General features: G+C 44.4%; 1 protein-coding gene across 3 annotated transcripts in view; it reads right to left on the bottom strand.

The window, feature by feature from the left end:
* Positions 1–8,860: 8,860 nt before the first annotated feature.
* YPEL2 (yippee like 2) overlaps positions 8,861–18,729 on the bottom strand; it is a 64,782-nt gene continuing 54,913 nt past the window's right edge. For all 3 annotated transcript variants that reach the window (XM_008011250.3, XM_008011251.3, XM_008011252.3), the window contains exon 5: positions 8,861–13,588. In XM_008011250.3, coding sequence (XP_008009441.1) covers positions 13,499–13,588 — 90 coding nt within the window. In that variant the 3' untranslated portion in view covers positions 8,861–13,498. The remainder of the gene's footprint in view (positions 13,589–18,729) is intronic.

Below are 18,729 nucleotides of genomic sequence, written 5' to 3' on the forward strand. Positions count from 1 at the left end.
TTCAAAGGTGAATTTTACTGTTTGTAAATTATATCTGATTTGAAAAAAATATGTGTATCTATCTCTCTGGCTTTTGACTTTCACAATCCTAGGCCATCAAGGGTAAGAAAAAAAAAAAACTCTCAGTAAGAGCAAAGTACTTGGGAGAAAACACCACAAATGAAAGCCATGTTTCCCCACCTCCATCTCTCACTTGAAAGGAAAGAGATTCCCTAGAGCAAAGAACGAGGAATGAGAGAGATTAGTGAGGCCTGGAGATGAAGAGGCTGGTCCTAAAGCGACCCTACTGAAAGTTTTGCAGTCCATGTTCGCTGACTGTGCAGCCTCTGACTTCGTGGGCTCATCCATTGCTTGCATCCAGGCTCTACTTGTGAGGACTTCCTTTGGGCAACAGAGAGCACACGACCCTCTGACCAGCCAGCTGAAGGGATTCGTGTTTGTGCTCCCAAGACTTTGCTCAGCTCCCTGTCCGACATAGCCCATGTGGAGAAATCTGCCTCTTTGCTACTCCATGAGTAACTGCTAATCTCCCCATTCTTCCTGCCACTTGTACTTACATTGGACTGAATGGAACCATTTGAGGACCTTCCTTGCCCCACAACACTGGTTGTAGAAAACATCTTTCTACATACTTTACTTATGTTTCCTGTCCTCTAAGCTTCTCTCTCATTTACCTTAGGGTTTCCAGTGGAATAAGGTAAAAGCTAAAGCAATCTTTCCTTTCTCTCACATATGTTCAATAAATATCACAAGTTTTCTTTTGGGTTAGAGTTGAAAGGAAGAATTCTTTGGATAGTTGAGCATCCGTATATCCACTTGATTGTTCCTTCATTGAACCTTCATTGAACCTTCAGTCTGGGTAGCTGTAAAGAAAGAGTTTGAACTGGGCACAGTGGCTCACATCTGAAATCCCAGTGGGAGGCAGAGGTGGGAGGATCACTTGAACCCAGGAGGTCAAGGCCACAGCGAGCTATGAACATGCCACTGAATTCCAGGCTGGGCAACAGAACAAGACCCTGTCTCTAAAAAGAAGAGTCTGGGTCCCTGCCCTCAAGAAAGGGCTAGGGAGGGACATAGATAATACAACTCAATAAGGACCATAGCAGAGACCTGGGCCACGTGCTACAGGGACCCAGTGGAAGAGCGGCCATGGTGGCAAGGCCCATAGGAAGCCTTTCTAGAACTTTACTTTCTAGTCCAACCAGTAACTGCTGTGGCAACTCAGAGCTTTCCTTCACTGGGCAACTACCCACTCCCCTTGTTGCATAAGCATTCCCAGGCGGGACTGAGAAAACTCCCTAAGGGCAGAGACCTTGTCTGTTTATCCCTAGTATAAAGCGTAGCTCATAAATATTTGTTGAAAGAATGTGTGAGTGATTGTCTTTGGGGATATTTAGCATTTGCCAAATTCCCTGGAAAGAAATATAAAATAAAACATGTTTAGAAAATACATGCTGGGAGCTAAACGATGAGAACTTAGAACACAAAGAAGGAAACAGACACTGGGGTATACTTGAGGGTGGAGGATGGGAGTGGGAGCGGAGCAGAAAAGACAACTATTGGGTACTGGGCTTAATTCCTGGGTGGTGAAATAATCTATACAACAAACCCTTGTAACATGAGTTTGCCTATGTAACAAACCTTCACATGTACTCCTGAACCTAAAGTTAAAAAAAAAAAGAGAGTACATGTGAAAAAAGGGATCATTATCATCCATGATACTGAGAATCCTTCTCCTCTGTGCAGTGTTTCACATGCATTTGCTTTTTCTTTTTTTTTGAGATGGAGTCTTGCTCTGTTGCCCAGGCTGGCGTGCAGTGGTGCAATCTCGGCTCACTGCAACCTCCGCCTCCCGGGTTCCAGCGATTCTCCTGCCTCAGCCTCCCAAGTAGCTGGGACTACAGGCATATGTCACGACGCCCAGCTAATTTTTTTGTATTTTTAGTAGAGACAGGGTTTCATCATGTTGGCCAGGATAGTCTCAAACTCCTGACCTCAGGTGATCCACCCGTCTCAGCCTCCCAAAGTGCTGGGATTACAGGCATGAGTCACCGTGCCCAGCTTTCACATGCATTTTCTACTTTGAGTAACATAAATCCATGCCTTGCCCTCACACTACTGAAGCAAAAATCATGACCATTTCTTCAGCTCTACAGTGCCAGGCTTTCTCTGTGTGCATGATCTCAGTCCTCACAGTAACTTTTTTTTATTTTTTGAAATAAGGTCTTGCTGTCTTTCCCAGGCTGGAGTGCAATGGCACAATCACAGCTCACTGCAGCCTTAACCTCCCAGGCTCAAGTAGTCCTCCCACCTCAGCCCCCCAATTAGCTGGAACTACAGGTGCACACCGCCATGCCCGGCTAATTTTTTAATTTTTTTCTAGAGACAGGGTCTCACTATGTTACTCAGGCCGGTCTCAAACTCCTGGACTCAAACAATCGACTCACCTCGGCCTCCCAAAGTGCTGAGATTACAGGCATGAGCCACTGTGCCCGGCCTGTAACCCCTTTTTATGGATGGGTCAGCTGAGTCTCAGAAGGTAACTGATCTGGCCAGGTGTGGTGGCTTTCACCTTTAACCCCAGTACTTTGGGAGACCAATGTGGGAGGATCGTTTGATACCTGGGAAACATAGTGAGACTCTATCTCTACGAAAATAAAAATACAAAAATTAGCCAGGTGTGGTGGTGCAGGCCTGTAGTCCCAGCTACTTGGGAGGCCGAGATGGATTGCTTGAGCCTAGGAGATAGAGGCTGCAATGAGTTATGACAACGCCATGGCACTCCAGTGGCCTGGGTGACAGACCAAAATCCTATCTCTTAAAAAAAAAAAAAAAAAAAAGGAAGGTAACTGACCTATCCATGGTCACACATGCTCACACATCTAACTAGCAACAGAACTAGGTCTGACTCTAGTGCCTGAGCTTTAAACCACATGACTATGTGTCTCATGCCCACTGGCAGAAAAGACTTTTGTAGGCATTCTCGACCAGGTGCGGTGGCTCACGCCTGTAATCCCAGCCAGCACCATGGGAGGCTGAGGCAGGTGGATCACCTGAGGTCGGGAGTTCGAGACCAGCCTGACCAACATGGTGAAACCCCATCTCTACTAAAAATGCAAAAATTAGCTGGGCATGGTGGTGCACATCTGTAATCCCAGCTACTTAGGAGGCTGAGGCAGGAGAATTGCTTGAATCTGGGAAGAAGAGGTTGCAGTGAGCTGAGATCATGCCGCTGCACTCCAGCCTGGATGACACAGTGAGACTCTGTCTCCAAAAACAACAATAATAATAATAATACGGACATTCTCATGTTGAGTTCTGCTGCCTTGTCGCACTGCTTGCTTTTTCAAGCAAGCCTCTATCAGGCTATACGTGGGTTTACCCAAGGCAAGAGGAAATGTCTGATGCACTGGACTCAGCAAGTCCATGTCAGTAACTTCTGAGAGAATGCTGACCTTTTCTTTGCAGGATGACTACCCACTCTCCCTTGTTAAACAAAAACTCCCAAAGAAGTCCCTCCTACAGCAAGGGCTCCAGGAGGTCAGCGGCTCTCTTTTCCCTCCAGCCTCCTCTCTCAGATGGCTGAGAGTTCTCACCAGTAAACTATTTCTTTTAGAATATCATTGAGATCTAAAACGAAATGAAATCTGAACCTTGGGTATGTCTCGTCACCATGGAAACAGCTTCAAGCCTGAGTGCCTCCAGCAGATATGGGTGCAGTTCTTCCAGCTGCCCTGGAAGTAAGTGACTGACAACTGGGCAGTGCCGAAACAAGGTCCTGTTGAATTAGCGGCAGTTTTAATAATAACCACAACAATAATAATAATCTTCAACATAAGATTAGGTCATCAGCAGCAGCATTATCAACCTGTATTTTCAATTTTCAACAGTGTGCTGGCTTGGTCAAGAACCAGCCAAACGAATGACAGCACAGATCATCCTGTCTACTTTGGGAAGGGATGTTTTAAACTCTATTAAGGTGGTGCAAAGAACGTGGTAGGAAAAAAACATAAACAGTAATAAATTTTAAGAACATTCTGTAGAAGCATTTTCGCTTCTGGGAATGGGAAATTAATATTTCCCCAAGAGGCTTCATTATTAAAGCCATAAATAAAACATCCCTGATTGGACTGCTTGGATGCTTTGCTTGCGTGGCCTTGCTCTGGTGAAGTGGCTCAGAATTTGAGGCAGACACGTCCAGGGGAAGCTGGGGAGGCGAGTGAATTCGACAGCATTGGGCCTCCTCTCCAGCACGTTGCCTGCACACCAGACCAGTGAGTGCAGGGATAATGAGTGCATTTTGCTGTATTGAAGACCACCAGAGAGGGTTAGCATAAAATTCAAGGATGATTTTTCTAGCTGATGCCCCGCTACCTTTCTTCTTTCCATAAACACACGCTCTCTCCTCCAGAAGTAAAAGCAAGTAGTATGGTGCAAGTACTAGCTTCGTTGCCTAACAGGGCTGCTGCTTATTAGGCCCAGTAACCATGATTACTTAACTTCTCGGCGTGTCAGTGCCCTGTGTAGAGGTGGGCTTAGAGGGATAAGTGTTGAATCCTAAATATCCTATGTGCTCAGTGTTCACCATAGTGAGTTCCAATCAATCAGTAAAAAGACAAGTGACACTTGCTGAGGCCCATTTGTGCTGGGCACTTTATGGCTGTCATTATATTTGACCTCACAGTAACTTATGTGGTTGCTGGTATTCCCTATTTACAGATGATGGAAATGAGACCTCATAATTGCAGCGACTTTCTCAAAGTGATGATTGTGTAAACGTACAGCGAGGCTTCAAATCCATCTGTGCAACTCCAAAGCCAAGGTTCTTTCCACTTGACTGTGTTGATTTCTGAGCTCATGAGCTCGGGATAAATCATTATTTTAATTGAAAATAAATATAACTCGCTGGGCACGGTGGCTCACGCCTATAATCCCAGCACTTTGGGAAGCTGAAGCGGGCAGATCACCTGAGATCAGGAGTTCGAGACCAGCCTGACCAACATGGAGAAACCCTGTCTCTACTAAAAATACAAAATTAGCCAGGCATGGTGGCACACGCCTATAATCCCAGCCACTTGGGAGGCTAAGGCAGGAGAATTGCATGAACCAGGGAGGTGGAGATTGCGGTGACCCAAGATCGTGCCATTGCACTCTAGCCTGGGCAACAAGAGCAAAAACTCAGTCTCAAAAAATATATGTATAATTATTTATCATTGGGAATTACAGGTACCTTATATGCAACATGAACTTTGAATCCTTGGCTTGTTCCAAGCTGTCCTGCAGAATTACCGCTGAATGGCTCCATGGAGATGTTATCATGTGTTAGAATACTTTAGTCACTTTCACGTGGGCAAGGGTTTGGATTTTTTTTTTCTTTCAATCTTTTAAAATCATTCTGAGCAAGTGAAAACATTTTTTCCCCTCAAAAGAAATGTAAGGCTGGGGATGGTGGCACATGCCTGTAATCCCAGCACTTTGGGAGGCTGAGGAGGGTGGCTCACTTGAGGCCAGGAGTTCCAGAGGCCAGGAGGTGGAGGCTGCAGTGAGCCTTGATCGTGCCACTGCACTCCTGCCTGTGCAACCAGAGACCCTGCCTCCAAAAAAGAAAAAGAAGAAATATAAAAACATAGTGCCACAGTCAAAAGGGCTGAACTCCTCTAAAATAAAGGTATAATACAACCCAACCATCCCTCAGTTCTACGCTCTGTGTTTCCAGTGCTTGAAAGGCCAGGATTTCCATTTTATATGTTAAAAAAAAAAAAAAAAAAAAAAAAGAATAAAACATGAGCGAACAAAATAGCCATGACATTTTGGGTGTGTGCTCAGATCTGCCAGGAAGTTTCCTTCTGGTAGATGTTCATAGCAGGCTGGGGCCACAGATAGGGTGTGGGCTTCACAGAATCAGAACAAGAGTGAAAATCCTCGCTTTTCCACAGGCATGCTATCATACTTCTTGAACCTCAGTTTCTTCTTCTGTGAAATGGGGGGATTATTGTGTGAACTAAACAAATAATGTGCATAAAGAACAAATATAATATTCTTCATCCCACTCTCAATTCAAAATAGACTTGTGCCATGTGTGATAACAATCATCTTCTTCTTGAATACTTTGTGCCAGACACTGGGCTAAGCCTTTTCTACAGATTATCTAAGAGAAATCAGTATTTGAGCTCAGTTGCTCTAGCTCCAGAGCCTACCCTGTGCCCTGCTCTAGGACATGAGCCACTTATTGGCTTCAGATGAAAGGCTTTGAGCAATTGCTTCAGCAGAAAGCAGGTGCCTGTCAGGGTCCAGTGGTCCCGTGTGAGGACCCTGGCTGATGTGGCAAGTGACTTGGCCCAAACTGGGGAGGCCCTTGCATAATAATCCCTCATCCTCTCACACTGCAAAATTAGTACCACAGCTTTCTGCTCCCTTGGTTTCCCTACTAGACTAGGCATATAATAGATGTCTGAAAAAAATACTTGTAGGATAAATAAATGCAAATAAACTGAACCATTTCCCTATGCAGGAAGCATTTTATGCTTAACTTCTTCATTCTCCTCATAAACATACTGACATGGTTAAACAGATTTTTTTTAAAAGCTGTTAATTCTCCGCCATCCAATTCAAGGCCCATCAGGCATTTATTCAGCACCTATTATTAATGTAGATGGCCAAGGATTACATATGTAATCCATTAGAGAGTATTAAAAAACAACAACAAAGCCTAGTGTAAAAATATTGAGCTATGAAATACATAATACTTTCCAGGTAGCATTGACTTTTGTAGCTGTTTTGTTTATGTGAATCTTCTAATTTGCATTCCCTGAGCTCTTATTAAGCAGTCAGGGTGGGCAGATTGGGAAAGCGTCATGTGAAGTAACATCAGAATTAACATGGCAACATGCCGAAACCGCAGCTCTACAAAAAAATACAAAAATTAGCTGGGTGTGGTGGTGTGCACCTGTGGTCCCAGCTACTAGTGAGGCTGAGGCAGGAAGATCACTTGAGCCCAGGAGGTGGAGGCTGCAGTTAACAGAGATTGCAGCACTGCACTCCACCCTGGGTGACAGAGCCGGACCCTATCTCGAAGAAAAAAAAAAGACTTAACAATGCTAAAATTTGGAATATGGTTTAGTAATGAGACCTTACAAGACCTCAATTTCATTATCTACAAAATGGGGATAGTGTCCTCTCCCCTCCCTTTCTCCCAGGAGGAAAATAAGAGCTTGAAAGAATGAGGACCCAAAGCTGGCTTGAGATTGGTTGTCTCAAGCACATTCTTTTTTCTCTTGTCCTTCTCTGCAAAAGGCAAACAAGAATGAAATGATAACAGGCACATCCACTGAAGCAAAACAGGTCACTGGAAGAAGATAATATACTGAAGGACAAATAAAAGTCAACTGTAGCTGTGCCCAGAATGGGTAGTTGAAAATATGTGGGAGGGAGAGAAGGCATGTCCTTTTTTATAAAAGATCTTTTTTTTTTTTTTTTTAAAGACAGGGTCTCATTCTGTCACCCAGGCTGGAGTCTGGTGGCACAATTGCGCCTCACTGCAGCCTCAACTTTCTGGGCTCAAGCAATCCTCCCACCTCAGCCTCCCGCACCACCATGCCTGGCTAGTTTTTTTATATAGATGGGATCTCACTATGTTACCCTGGCTGGTCTTAAAACTCCTGGACTCAAGCCATCCTTCTGCCTTGGCCTCCCAAAGTGCTGGGATTATGAGCATGAGCCATTGTGCCTGGCCATAGAAAGGCTTTAAAAATATTAGCAATGTGAAACATGCACACTTGTGTGGTTTTAGTATCTTCTTTGCCATTCTGGCTGCCTGTAAAAGATGGCTACTCCATAAGATATGGAAGCAAGCTTTTGAAAAGGTATTTTAAGATATAGTATAAAATGATAAACTGGGCGCGGTGGCTCACACCTGTAATCCCAGCACTTTGGGAGGCCGACTTGGGCAGATCACTTGAGATTAGGAGTTCGAGACCAGCCTGGCCAATATGGCAAAATCCCATCTCTACTAAAAATACAAAAATTAGCCAGGCATGGTGGCACGCACCTATAATCCTAGCTACTCAGGAGGCTGAGTCAGGAGAATCACTTGAACCCAGGAGGAGGAAGTTGCAGTGAGCTGAGATTGTGCCACTGCACTCCAGCCTGCGCAACAGAGTCTCAAAAGAATAAAAATGAAAATAAAAAATAAAATAATGATGATGCCGAGACAAAATTGTTCAGCTTATGTTAAATGAAGGCACCAGCTCACAAAATTTACTTACAACAACTGGATATACAAGACAGTGTGTGCATATGGATCAGACTGGAGGAAGAGTACTTGGCAAACAAAAACAGCTTACTTATTAGGATGGTAGAACTGCCTTGCCCAGTGCCTGGAATCAAACACATGTTTAACAAATATGTGTTGATAATAAAAATGAGAAAATCTGATATGCCATATGTTGTAACTATGAATACTGGTCTCTGTTAGCCAATCATTCAGAGATAATACCACCCCCTTTTGACATAATTTTGTTGTTTTACTTCTTTTTTTCCCCTTTACTTCATGCAATACTATTTCCAAAGAAATTGGTGTCATCAGAAAAGTCTGCAGAGTCTATGAATATGGGGCTTAGTACACAGAACTGGATAAAGGTCACTCATGCATTTCTGATATCTAAAGCCAGGAGAAGCATTTGCAGATAGGCATGAGACCAGCTGTTTATTCATTAGTTGGCTGACTGTCCTTGGGAAAAACAAGCCCTTAGGATCTCAGACAGATCTGTGACTGGGTTTAGATAGGCCTTTAAATACTTTAATATGAAATGTCAAGATCAAACACACTGGGTCAACGAAGACAGATGAGCTCTTCAAAGAGTTAATATTTGAAAACTTTTATTTTCTCAAATGAGCACCAACACAGATTGGAAATATGACAGAAACAATGCACTTTTCTCTAATACTGAATCACTATGTACAAATACGGAAAAAGGTGAAGACAAATTATTTGAAAACAATTACCTTTGTTATAGAAGCAAAGTGACCTGAAAAATGCCACCAAAGAAAATAAAAACCCAAACCCAACAAACACAGTTTGTAAACACAAGCATAAATAGACAGATTCTGTATTGGAAGATAGTCTCTGCAGGTTGGGAAAGGGACCGACTCCCACTGTCACCAAAATGTTATACAAAAACATATGGGCAGATAGAATTTGGTAACATGAGAATAGCTTTCAGTTTCTTCTTGGCTTTACCTTTTACTGCCAGTAGATTTCATAACTATTTTAATTTAAAAAAATTAAATATCTCTTTCCTCTATCTAGACAACTAGCATATTTTCTCATTTGAGGCAGATTCCTTTAAAATATGTAAGTTGATTGTGTTCAAGATTTGATTTCTCAGCCTCTTTCTGAACCTGAGGCAATCTGACCTTAAAAAAAAAAAGCTGCTTATCACTAAGATATGTGTATTATTTTATTAATGTTCTTTTAATCCAAACCAGTTAATGTTTAACATGATGTGGCTTCTAAAACAGCTGGAGCCCTGCGATACGTGATTAATACACTCTCATCTCAGTTAGCAGCACAGATTTGACTGTGCTCCATCATCACAAACAACAGATCTCCTTTACAGTCTGTAAAAGCTGAGCACACAAAGCAAGAAAAAGGAGCAAACCTGCAACAGCTCCATGCTCAGGAAAACAAAAAATCCTCGTGGGTTCTGCTGTTGGTCCACTCAAAAACAGAAACAACCAGAGAAAAAAGAGAAGAAAAACTGTATGCGCCCGAAGTGTAAACTGTAGTTACAGTGTCCCCACTCGAGAAAACAGGAGGCACAATTGAAAGTGCTTTTTACACACACACGCGCGCACACACGCACAACCAAAAACGTGATTCTGATTTGTTGGAAATTCTTCCAACAGGAAGAATCACTGTAAGTTGTTACTACTAAATTAACTTGGTTTTATTTATTTTCTTTTCTAGTCAATACTGATGCAAGAAAATATTTCAATTCTCAACCTGATTAATGTACTGCAGAGTCTGTTCCACTGGGGAAAAAATGCAGAGAGGCATTGCTTTAAAGCCTTGATCCAGATTAAAGTGATAGAGACCTTAAAAAAACAAAACAAAATAAAAAACTGAAAACGTGTATTGGTGATCACTGTTTCCCTTAAAATATAGTTCATGAAATGCAAAGGAAACCATAAAATTTAAAATGAAAATAAAAAGTGCTCTCAGGGGATCTGAGAAAACAGCACCAAATATATTATTTAAAAAATTAAATATTATTTACAAAAGTATATTTTACAAGCAACTGTTTCTTTTATATATATCCACTTGAAAATCTCTTTATAAAGGGTCATCTCTTTTGCACACACTGATCCACCAGTGAAAATGCACTCTAGCCTATCCTCGTGAACTCAGGAAGAACACTCAGTCAGGTCCAGCTGACAGCTTGTGGGTATCGAGTTTGGCTGTATTTGATTCATGTCAAATCAATCCATCAGCAGCCTGAGACTAATGTCCCGGGTCCCGAGGGGTCTGGGTCTACTCCAGGGTGGCCAAGGTCATATGACCTAGGGTGGCACAGGGGAAATGGAGCTAGAGAGTCTGCTGGCTGGACTTCAGTTCCAAACGAAGGCAGCTGCTGGCTGAGGTATAGAACTTCATGCCTTTCCCTTTCTCAAGTCTCCTTACTCTGTCTCCACTCCCCACACCCCGCCCCCAGACTTCACCAACAAACTCCAATTCCCCCAACCCACCTGGGGTGAATGAATGAGGTCTTTGGTTATGCTCTAAGTCAATAATTTGGTGAGGAAATTAAAGAATGAACTGACTGAGGCCATGAGTTAATTTAGCATCTCCATAGCTCAGCTGTGGCCTCTCCAAGGCTGCTCAATGTTAGACAACCCATGAACAGAGCAAATGTTGTTAAGAAGCACTTTTGGTTTCACTGACACAAAGGGAAAGCCTAATGAGTTTTTTTCCCCTGTAGTTATGGAAAAACCAACACTCTACTCAGCTCTCTCACAGCAAGTATGGCGCCTTGCACCCACTGGAGGCTCACTGGATAGTCATCGAAAAAAAAAAACACTCAGAACCAGGGTCTGACTGGAGCCTGCTCTGATCCATGCAACAGTCAAAGGCCTCATCCCCAAGGAAGAACAGTGGCACATCGGTCTTCTTCTCTGCCCCCCTGGAAACTTGAGGGCACCCCATGTCTAGCTGATGTCACCACATTCCATTTTCAGTTTGAAAGACAAAACACCTACCCCATGGTTAACCCCCCATTTTCTTCCTATGGGAAAGACTATCAATAAATAGCCAGGACAATCCCTGAGGAAAGGGTCTAAGGAAAATCCATAAAGGAAGACTTTCCCTGAGGAGGGGAAGGGAGAGAGAGGAAATCCATGGCTTCTGTGCCGGGAAGCCGGCTTAGGAATGTGAAAGTTGAAAAACGATTTCATTGAGAACTTGGGCCTGTGAGCCAGAGAAACTGTTCCTCTGGGAGCAGAAATTCATCATTTCTTCTGAACCTCAGTCTACCTTGCAGTAAAGTGGGAAGAATAACCTGACCTCCCAGGGCTGTGAAAGCACTGGAAAGATCTGGACAGAAGCCTTGGGGAACCAAAGTCAATTTCTAAGAATCCATTTGTCTTACGGGGGCTCTCTCCTGAGAATCCTGGAGCTATCCTGGTTTCTGTCAGTCCTGCCACCTGCCCCTGGCAGGGCAAGCCCACACCTGTCTTGGGGCTCCCATTCCACCATCAGAGTGTGGAGACACACAAAAAAACATTTCCACCAAGGATGCACTCCCAACAGAAATTGGTTCTGCTGCAGATGTGATTCTGAAAAGCTCTTGGCTTTCATCTCAGTTCGTCGCTTTACAGAGTCTCCCATCAACTCATTCTTTTGTGAGACTTTTAGGGTGAATTTTCCGAGAGGGTCGGCCTACTTGGAGAAGGAGATGCTGAGAATTACCTAACACGCACAATAATATATTCAGTCTAAGAAATGAAACGAACCCAGTTAAGTGAGTTTCAGTCATATACTGTGGACTGGCTGAATTGCTGTAGAACAGACTTCACAGTGTTGATTAAATGTAACAAACCCCTCTTTCTCTTATGGGCCTTACAGGGATGTTCTCCACTTCCCTAATCGAAGGATGTTTTGGATGTGGGGAAAGGGTAATATCAGATTTGGGCAGAACTCCTCCCTGCTGCTGGACCACATTGACAGCAGATTTCTCTCCATGCAAGACATTCAGACCTAAGTGGGGCAATTAGGGGCATGAGGAATCTACCAGCCAGGTTATTACTAAGCTCAAGAGCCTAGGGCCCATGCTTTCTACAGTCTACAGTAACAGGACTGGAGAAAAACACCCGAAGCTCTATGAACAAGAAATTGTCGATCCCACGGAAGCCACTGTAAAACCAAAGAGGAAAGATGGACCAAACCTGAACTGGTTCCAATCTAAACCCCTCCAGGGATTACCCCTACCCAGTCCCCTCCCTCACCACACTCCTCTTATGAGGGGTCAGAAGGAAGGGCAGTAAGAATTGCTAATTGATCCTACTTTTTATTTCTCTGGCTCAATATCTGAGCCATTTCTTTAGGGCTCCCAAACTGCAGCCCCTTTGTGCCCTGCTCTCCTCAATTACTGATTTTACTTGGTTGCTGGTCAAAGCCTTTGGGATATTTGGATGTTAAGCCCATTGCAAATGACAGTCCCCTCACACCTTATCTACGGTGCCTAAAGAGGCAAAGAAGATGATTGCTCAGAGACTGAGTGAGGCACCAGAGTCATCGCACCCACCTGGCCACTGCCCAAGTCACTCACTGCTGCCGGAACACTCCCCCACTCAGCCCAGGAGAACCAGGCCCTTGCCCCGCTGACTAGAATCAGGGCCACATCTTTGTGCTCATTTGCTAACCTGGCACATTTGGTGTCAGGAACAGAAGCTTCTGGTCAGAGAGAATGCAGTCATGAGGTATTTTTTTTTCTCTTTGTCCTTTTAGTCAAGTCAATTATTTCAAGCCTAAGTTATCAGGTCTCCAGGAGCAGTGCAATTTTGTTCCTACCTCCACCCTTCCACCCCTTCCCCGCGCCAGGACCCTTAAGAGTTTCCCCTTTCCCTCTTCCTCACGCCCCCATGCCACTGCTCTCCTGACAGGAGGCCATCAGGCAGCTCTCGCACGGGCCCTGGGGCCCTTACCAAGGTGGGCTGCCGCCATGCGGTCAAGGATCTGTTCCTTTTGTTGTTTTGTTTTCAGCCAAAACTAGAACAGAGAGAGAAGCCAGGATCAACTCACAAACAGATACAAAGCAAAGAGACAGAGAGACAGCGATTTAGAGGCCGGTCACCAGAAAGATGGCGTCAGGGTGGGAGGATGCCCCAGATGGCAAGGCCTCTAAATGGATGGAACCAAGTGTCAGTCACTCTCTCACGCTTGGGAAGAATGTTCGGTTGAATGGCGTTCACGTGGACACTGGGTTGGGTAGATGCTGTCCAATCAGTCCCAGCCATTGTCCTTGATCATGTGTGCTAGTTCAATGATGTATTTGCCTTCTTTATATTTCTGGCTGCTTTCAAAAGCATGTTCCTAGGAAATACAGAGGAAGAGAAGAGATACTGAATGACCAAAGACAAGAAAATGATTTTTTTTTTTTTTTTTTTTTTTTGAGGCAGAGTCTCACTCTGTCACCCAGGCTGGAGTGCAAATGACACAATCTCAGCTCACTGCAACCTCCGCCTCCCAGGTTCGAGTGATTCTCTTGCCTCAGCCCCCCAAGCAGATAGGATAACAGGCCACCATGCCTGGCTAATTTTTGTATTTTCAGTAAAGCGGGGGTTTCACCATGTTGGCCAGGCTGGTCTCTAACTCCTGAGCTCAGGTGATCCACCCACCTTGGCATCCCTCATACCTGCTGGGATTACAGACATGAGCCACTGCACCCGGCCAAGGAAATGACTTTTGTAGCAGAAAAGCAGGGGCAGATGACAGGTATCAGCGTCACCGTGGTCTGGTCCCAGCTTCACCCTGACTCAGTGAGATGATTCCTACCCCTCAAGCACTTTATGTCCCCCTCCCTTAGCTGCAGAACTGAGGCAACACCAGGACTTTCACAATATTACAACAGAATTTTCCAGGAGCTTCGCTCATTTAAGTCTTTGCAATGTCACCCCCTCAGTAAGGTCTTCCCCAACTACCCTACTTAAAATCCAACTTCCACTCCAGTACTCCCTTTCTGCCTTCTGCCCCAACCCCTGCTTTAGTTTTCTCCGCTGTACTTCTCACTTCTGAACATACATTATAATTTGTATTTCTACTTTGTTTATCCTCTGTCTCCCATGACTACAATATAAACTTCATGGAGTGCATACACTTTCATATTTAGTTCATGGCTGTAACCTTAGAAGACTGCCTGGCACATAATAGAATTTTAATACATAATTGCTGAATGAATTAGTACATTTACATATATATATAAATCTTGGTTTCTGGTGCTAACGGAAGTTTGCCCTGTGGATAGAGCCATAAAGTTTCTGTGTCATTCCTGCTAGTTTCTAAGAACACAGGAAAGCCTGGTTCTAATTTTAAATTGTACTTGTTAGGCTTAGAGATGACAGGGAGAGGAACAAAATACTCAAGAGGCCAGACAGGTCTCCTTTTCAATCGGTTTTTCTTGCTGCTTCTATGTCAGATGTGTGGAGACAGGAGCTGTATAAACTCCAGGCCAGAGAACCTGGCAGCCCTCAAGCCCCACCCAACTGCCAGCCCCCCAGAGGGAGAATGTCATACTAACCACCTGGCAGGTGACTTTTCTAAACCCACAGCACTGTGGGCTCTCCCAGCGAATAAACCCCACCGAAAGAGGTCCGGCAGAGGCAGAGGATAAAGGGCTTTTTTGTTTGCAGAGATACACGCGTAAGAACATCTTGGTGTGTTCTCTGAAAAACACTGGTCATCTGTGTCTCAGCTCCATATGCACAAGCAGTGGACATCAGCCCTTCCCAGAGCCCCCAGAATTAGTAAGGAATTGAGGTGTACCCTTGGGGGTTCTGGGTTCACAGTTGTATCAACTGTTTTCTGTTCTAGAGCTCATGGGCTTTGAATTTCAGAACAAGAGCTCAGGCACACCACAGCAGCAATTTCCCTGACACTTCATTATTCCCTGTCTCTGTGCACACACACGCACACATGCGTGTATACGCAAGACAGAGAAATGTGTTTTGGGAATAAGGCCCATTGTTCCACAGTAATGTGTTTGGGCGGGAAGGAGGAGAAAGCAAAACTAAGAAAATGAGTTTCCCATTACAGAAAAAAAAAATTTCAGCTGGGCGTGGTGGCTCACACCCATAATCCTAACCCTTTGAGATGAGGCAGGAAGATTGCTTGAGGCCAGTTTGAGACCAGCCTGGGGAACATGACAAAACCTCATCTCTAGCAAAAAAAAAAAATTCAAAAATCAGCTGGGTGTGATGTCATGCACCTGTGGTCCCAACTACTTGTGAGGCTGAGGCAGGAGGATCATCTGGGCCCAGGAGGTTGAGGCTGCCGTGAGCAAGACTGCACCACTGCACTCCAGCCTGGGGCCTGTCTCAAAAAAATAAAATAAAATAAAATAAAATAGAACTGGGAGATTCACACCTACTTCACAGAGGTAACAATGGGGTGGCTCATGCCTATAATCCCAGAACTTTGGGAGATCAAGGTGGGTGGATCAACTGAGGTCAGGAGTTTGAGACCAGCCTGACCAACATGGTGAGCCCATGTGTCTACTAAAAATACAAAAAATTTAGGGCCGGGTGCAGTGGCTCATGCCTGTAATCCCAGCACTTTGAAAGGCCGAGGCGGGCGGATCACGAGGTCAGGAGTTCGAAACCAGCCTGACCAACATGGTGAAACCCCGTCTCTACTAAAAATACAAAAAAATTAGCCAGGCATGGCGGCACATGCCTGTAATCCCAGCTATTCTGGGGGCTGAGGCAGGTCCTGTTTGAACCTGGGAGGTGGAGGTTGCAAGTGAGCCAAGATCACACCATTGCACTCCAGCCTGGGTGACAGAGTGAGACTCCATCTCAAAAAAAAAAAAAAAAAAAAAAAAGGAAGGGGCCCTGGGCTTGCACATAGGAGGTGACAGATGCATATTTGGGGTCCTTGCTGTGCTGTGCACATCCCAGTGCTTGTCAGGCTGTTTGATCTGTTTTCACGTTGGTTTTCCTCCTGAGCTGCCATCATGACTGTCAGCGCTTTGAGGGCAGGCACTGGATCTTGTCAATTTTTTTGGTATTTAGTCAAAGGCTTTTGATAAACCTTTGTCAAAAGCATGAATCGTTTTATCTGAACCTCAAGCATGGAGCAAAACCAACCAACTCAGGCTTGTTGTGTATCTTCAATCCAGCACATCTTCAGGGCAGTAAGACAGCCGAGAGGCTGGGAAACACGGGAAGGGGAGAACTTTTCTGCACTTGATCTTAGCCAAAAGGCCGAGAAGCAATGAAGAACATTTCTGGATAATCACAAGCAGAACTGTGTCTCCCACCCCAGATCACCCAGAGGGGGCCCATGACTGTACAGAGGGAACAGAATGGCCAAGTCCAGCTTCTCCCACAGGAACAACCAAGTCGACCATAGGAAGCTGTGGTTAACCCGTCTTGGCACCACACAACACACTGTCTAGGTTTTTTTTTTTAATTTTGGGACAGAGTCTCACTCTGTCACCCAGGCTGGAGTGCAACTGCATGATCTCGGCTCACCGTTAACCTCCGCCTCCTGGGTTCAAGCAATTCTCCTGCCTCAGACTCCTGAGTAGCTGGGATTACAGGTACCCACCACCACGCCTGGCTAATTTTTGTATTTTTGGTAGAGATGGAGTTTCACTATATGTTGGCCAGGCTGGTCTCAAACTCCTGACCGCAGGTGATCCACCCACCTTGGACTCCCAAACTGCTGGGGTTACAGGCCTGAGCTATTGTGCCTGGCCCCATTTTTGTTTGTAAGCCTAAACATTTCCAGAGAATGGGGAAAATGGAATCTGAAGGCAGTGCTACCAGGCTCCACTGCAGATTCCACCTGGGGCAGTTTTTTGTTTTGTTTTTTTTTTTTAATGATTTCCACATTTTCAAACTATTTCAATGGAATCATAATTCTGTGCCTGGCATCTATTGCTCACATTATTTTATATGTGTATAAATATATTTTTTCCCCAAAAGATGTTATTTTTAGAGCAGCATTAGGGTCACAGCAAAACTGAGCAGAAAGTACAGAGATTTCCCACATACCCGCTTACCCACCTCCAGATTCCCCCACTATCAAAATCCCACACCAGATTGGAACATTTGTTACAATGGATGAACCTACATTGACATATCATCAGCACTCTGCGGCAGGTTTGACAACTCCTTCGGGCTCCTTCAGAAGCCAGAGGCAGTTCATGAGCCATATGACAGGATAGGGAATTTGAGACATTTTACATGGACTAAATTGCCTTCCCAGAGACAGGAAGACCAACTTTTCACTATCTTCACAATGACAGGGAGGGCAAGAATAGAAAGAATTGTGCAATGCATGGATGTACACATGCAGGCTGAAAAAATCTGCCAATAATAATAACAATAACAATTTAAGTAAATTTTCACTGACATATGCTCTATGCAAGGTGAAGACCTAAGTATTTTACGGGCATGATCCTATTTAACACTCAAACCAACTCTGTAAGTATGAGGAAACTTAGCATAGAAGCTAAGTAGCTTGTCCAAGGACACACAGACAAATAAGTCATGGAGCCCAAATTTGAACCTCACTCTAGCTGCCTAGATGGTTCTTAACCGCTAGCTAGAGGGATTATAGGGGCAGTGTCTATGGTTATGTGGTGACCCCAGCGCATGTTAGAACAATCAGTCCCTAGTGTTGAAGCAGATCCTGGTCCTTCTCTCCTCTCACTCTGGCAAAGGACTGCTCACTTTTCCTAGGCCCCAAAGGGACCTTAACATTTTTTGCTGAGTTAAACAATGAAAGAATAATTGTCCATTTGGGAGACGTCCAGCCATGACTACATCTGACGGTGGATGTTAATTAAGGCAGTTTTCGATAATGACTTGCTCAGGGCCTGGGACCTAGGTGTTTTAAGAATATTTATTGGGTTCTTGATCAGGCACGGTGGCTCATGCCTATAATTCCAGCACTTTGGGAGGCCAATTTGGGAAGACTACTTGAGCTCAGGAGTTTGAGGCCAGCTTGAGCAACACAGTGAGACCCTGTCTCTATTTATTAAAAAATAAATTTGTTGGCCAGGCGCGGTGGCTCACACCTGTAATCCCAGCACTTTGGGAGGCTGAGGCTGGAGCATCACCTGAGGTCAGGAGTTCGAGACCAGCCTGGCCAACATGGTGAAACCCCATCTCTACTAAAAATACAAAAATTAGCCAGGCATGGTGGTGCGTGCCTGTAATCCCAGCTACTCAGGAGGCTGAGGCAGGAGAATTGCTTGAATCCGGGAGGCGGAGGTTGCAGTGAGCCGAGATCGCACCACTGCACTCCAGCACTCCAGCCTGGGCGACAGAGCGAAACTGTCTCAAAATAAAATAAAATAAAATAAACAAAATAAAATAAAATAAATTTGTTTAATATTTAAAAAAGAGCATGGGCTCTGTGTCAGAATACTACTACATGGTCACCTCCTTTGAGAATGAAAAATTTAGAAATAAAAAATAAATAACAGAATATTACATGGATTCCTA

The sequence above is a fragment of the Chlorocebus sabaeus genome, chromosome 16 (genome assembly GCF_047675955.1).
Source record: "Chlorocebus sabaeus isolate Y175 chromosome 16, mChlSab1.0.hap1, whole genome shotgun sequence".
Lineage (NCBI taxonomy): Eukaryota > Metazoa > Chordata > Mammalia > Primates > Cercopithecidae > Chlorocebus > Chlorocebus sabaeus.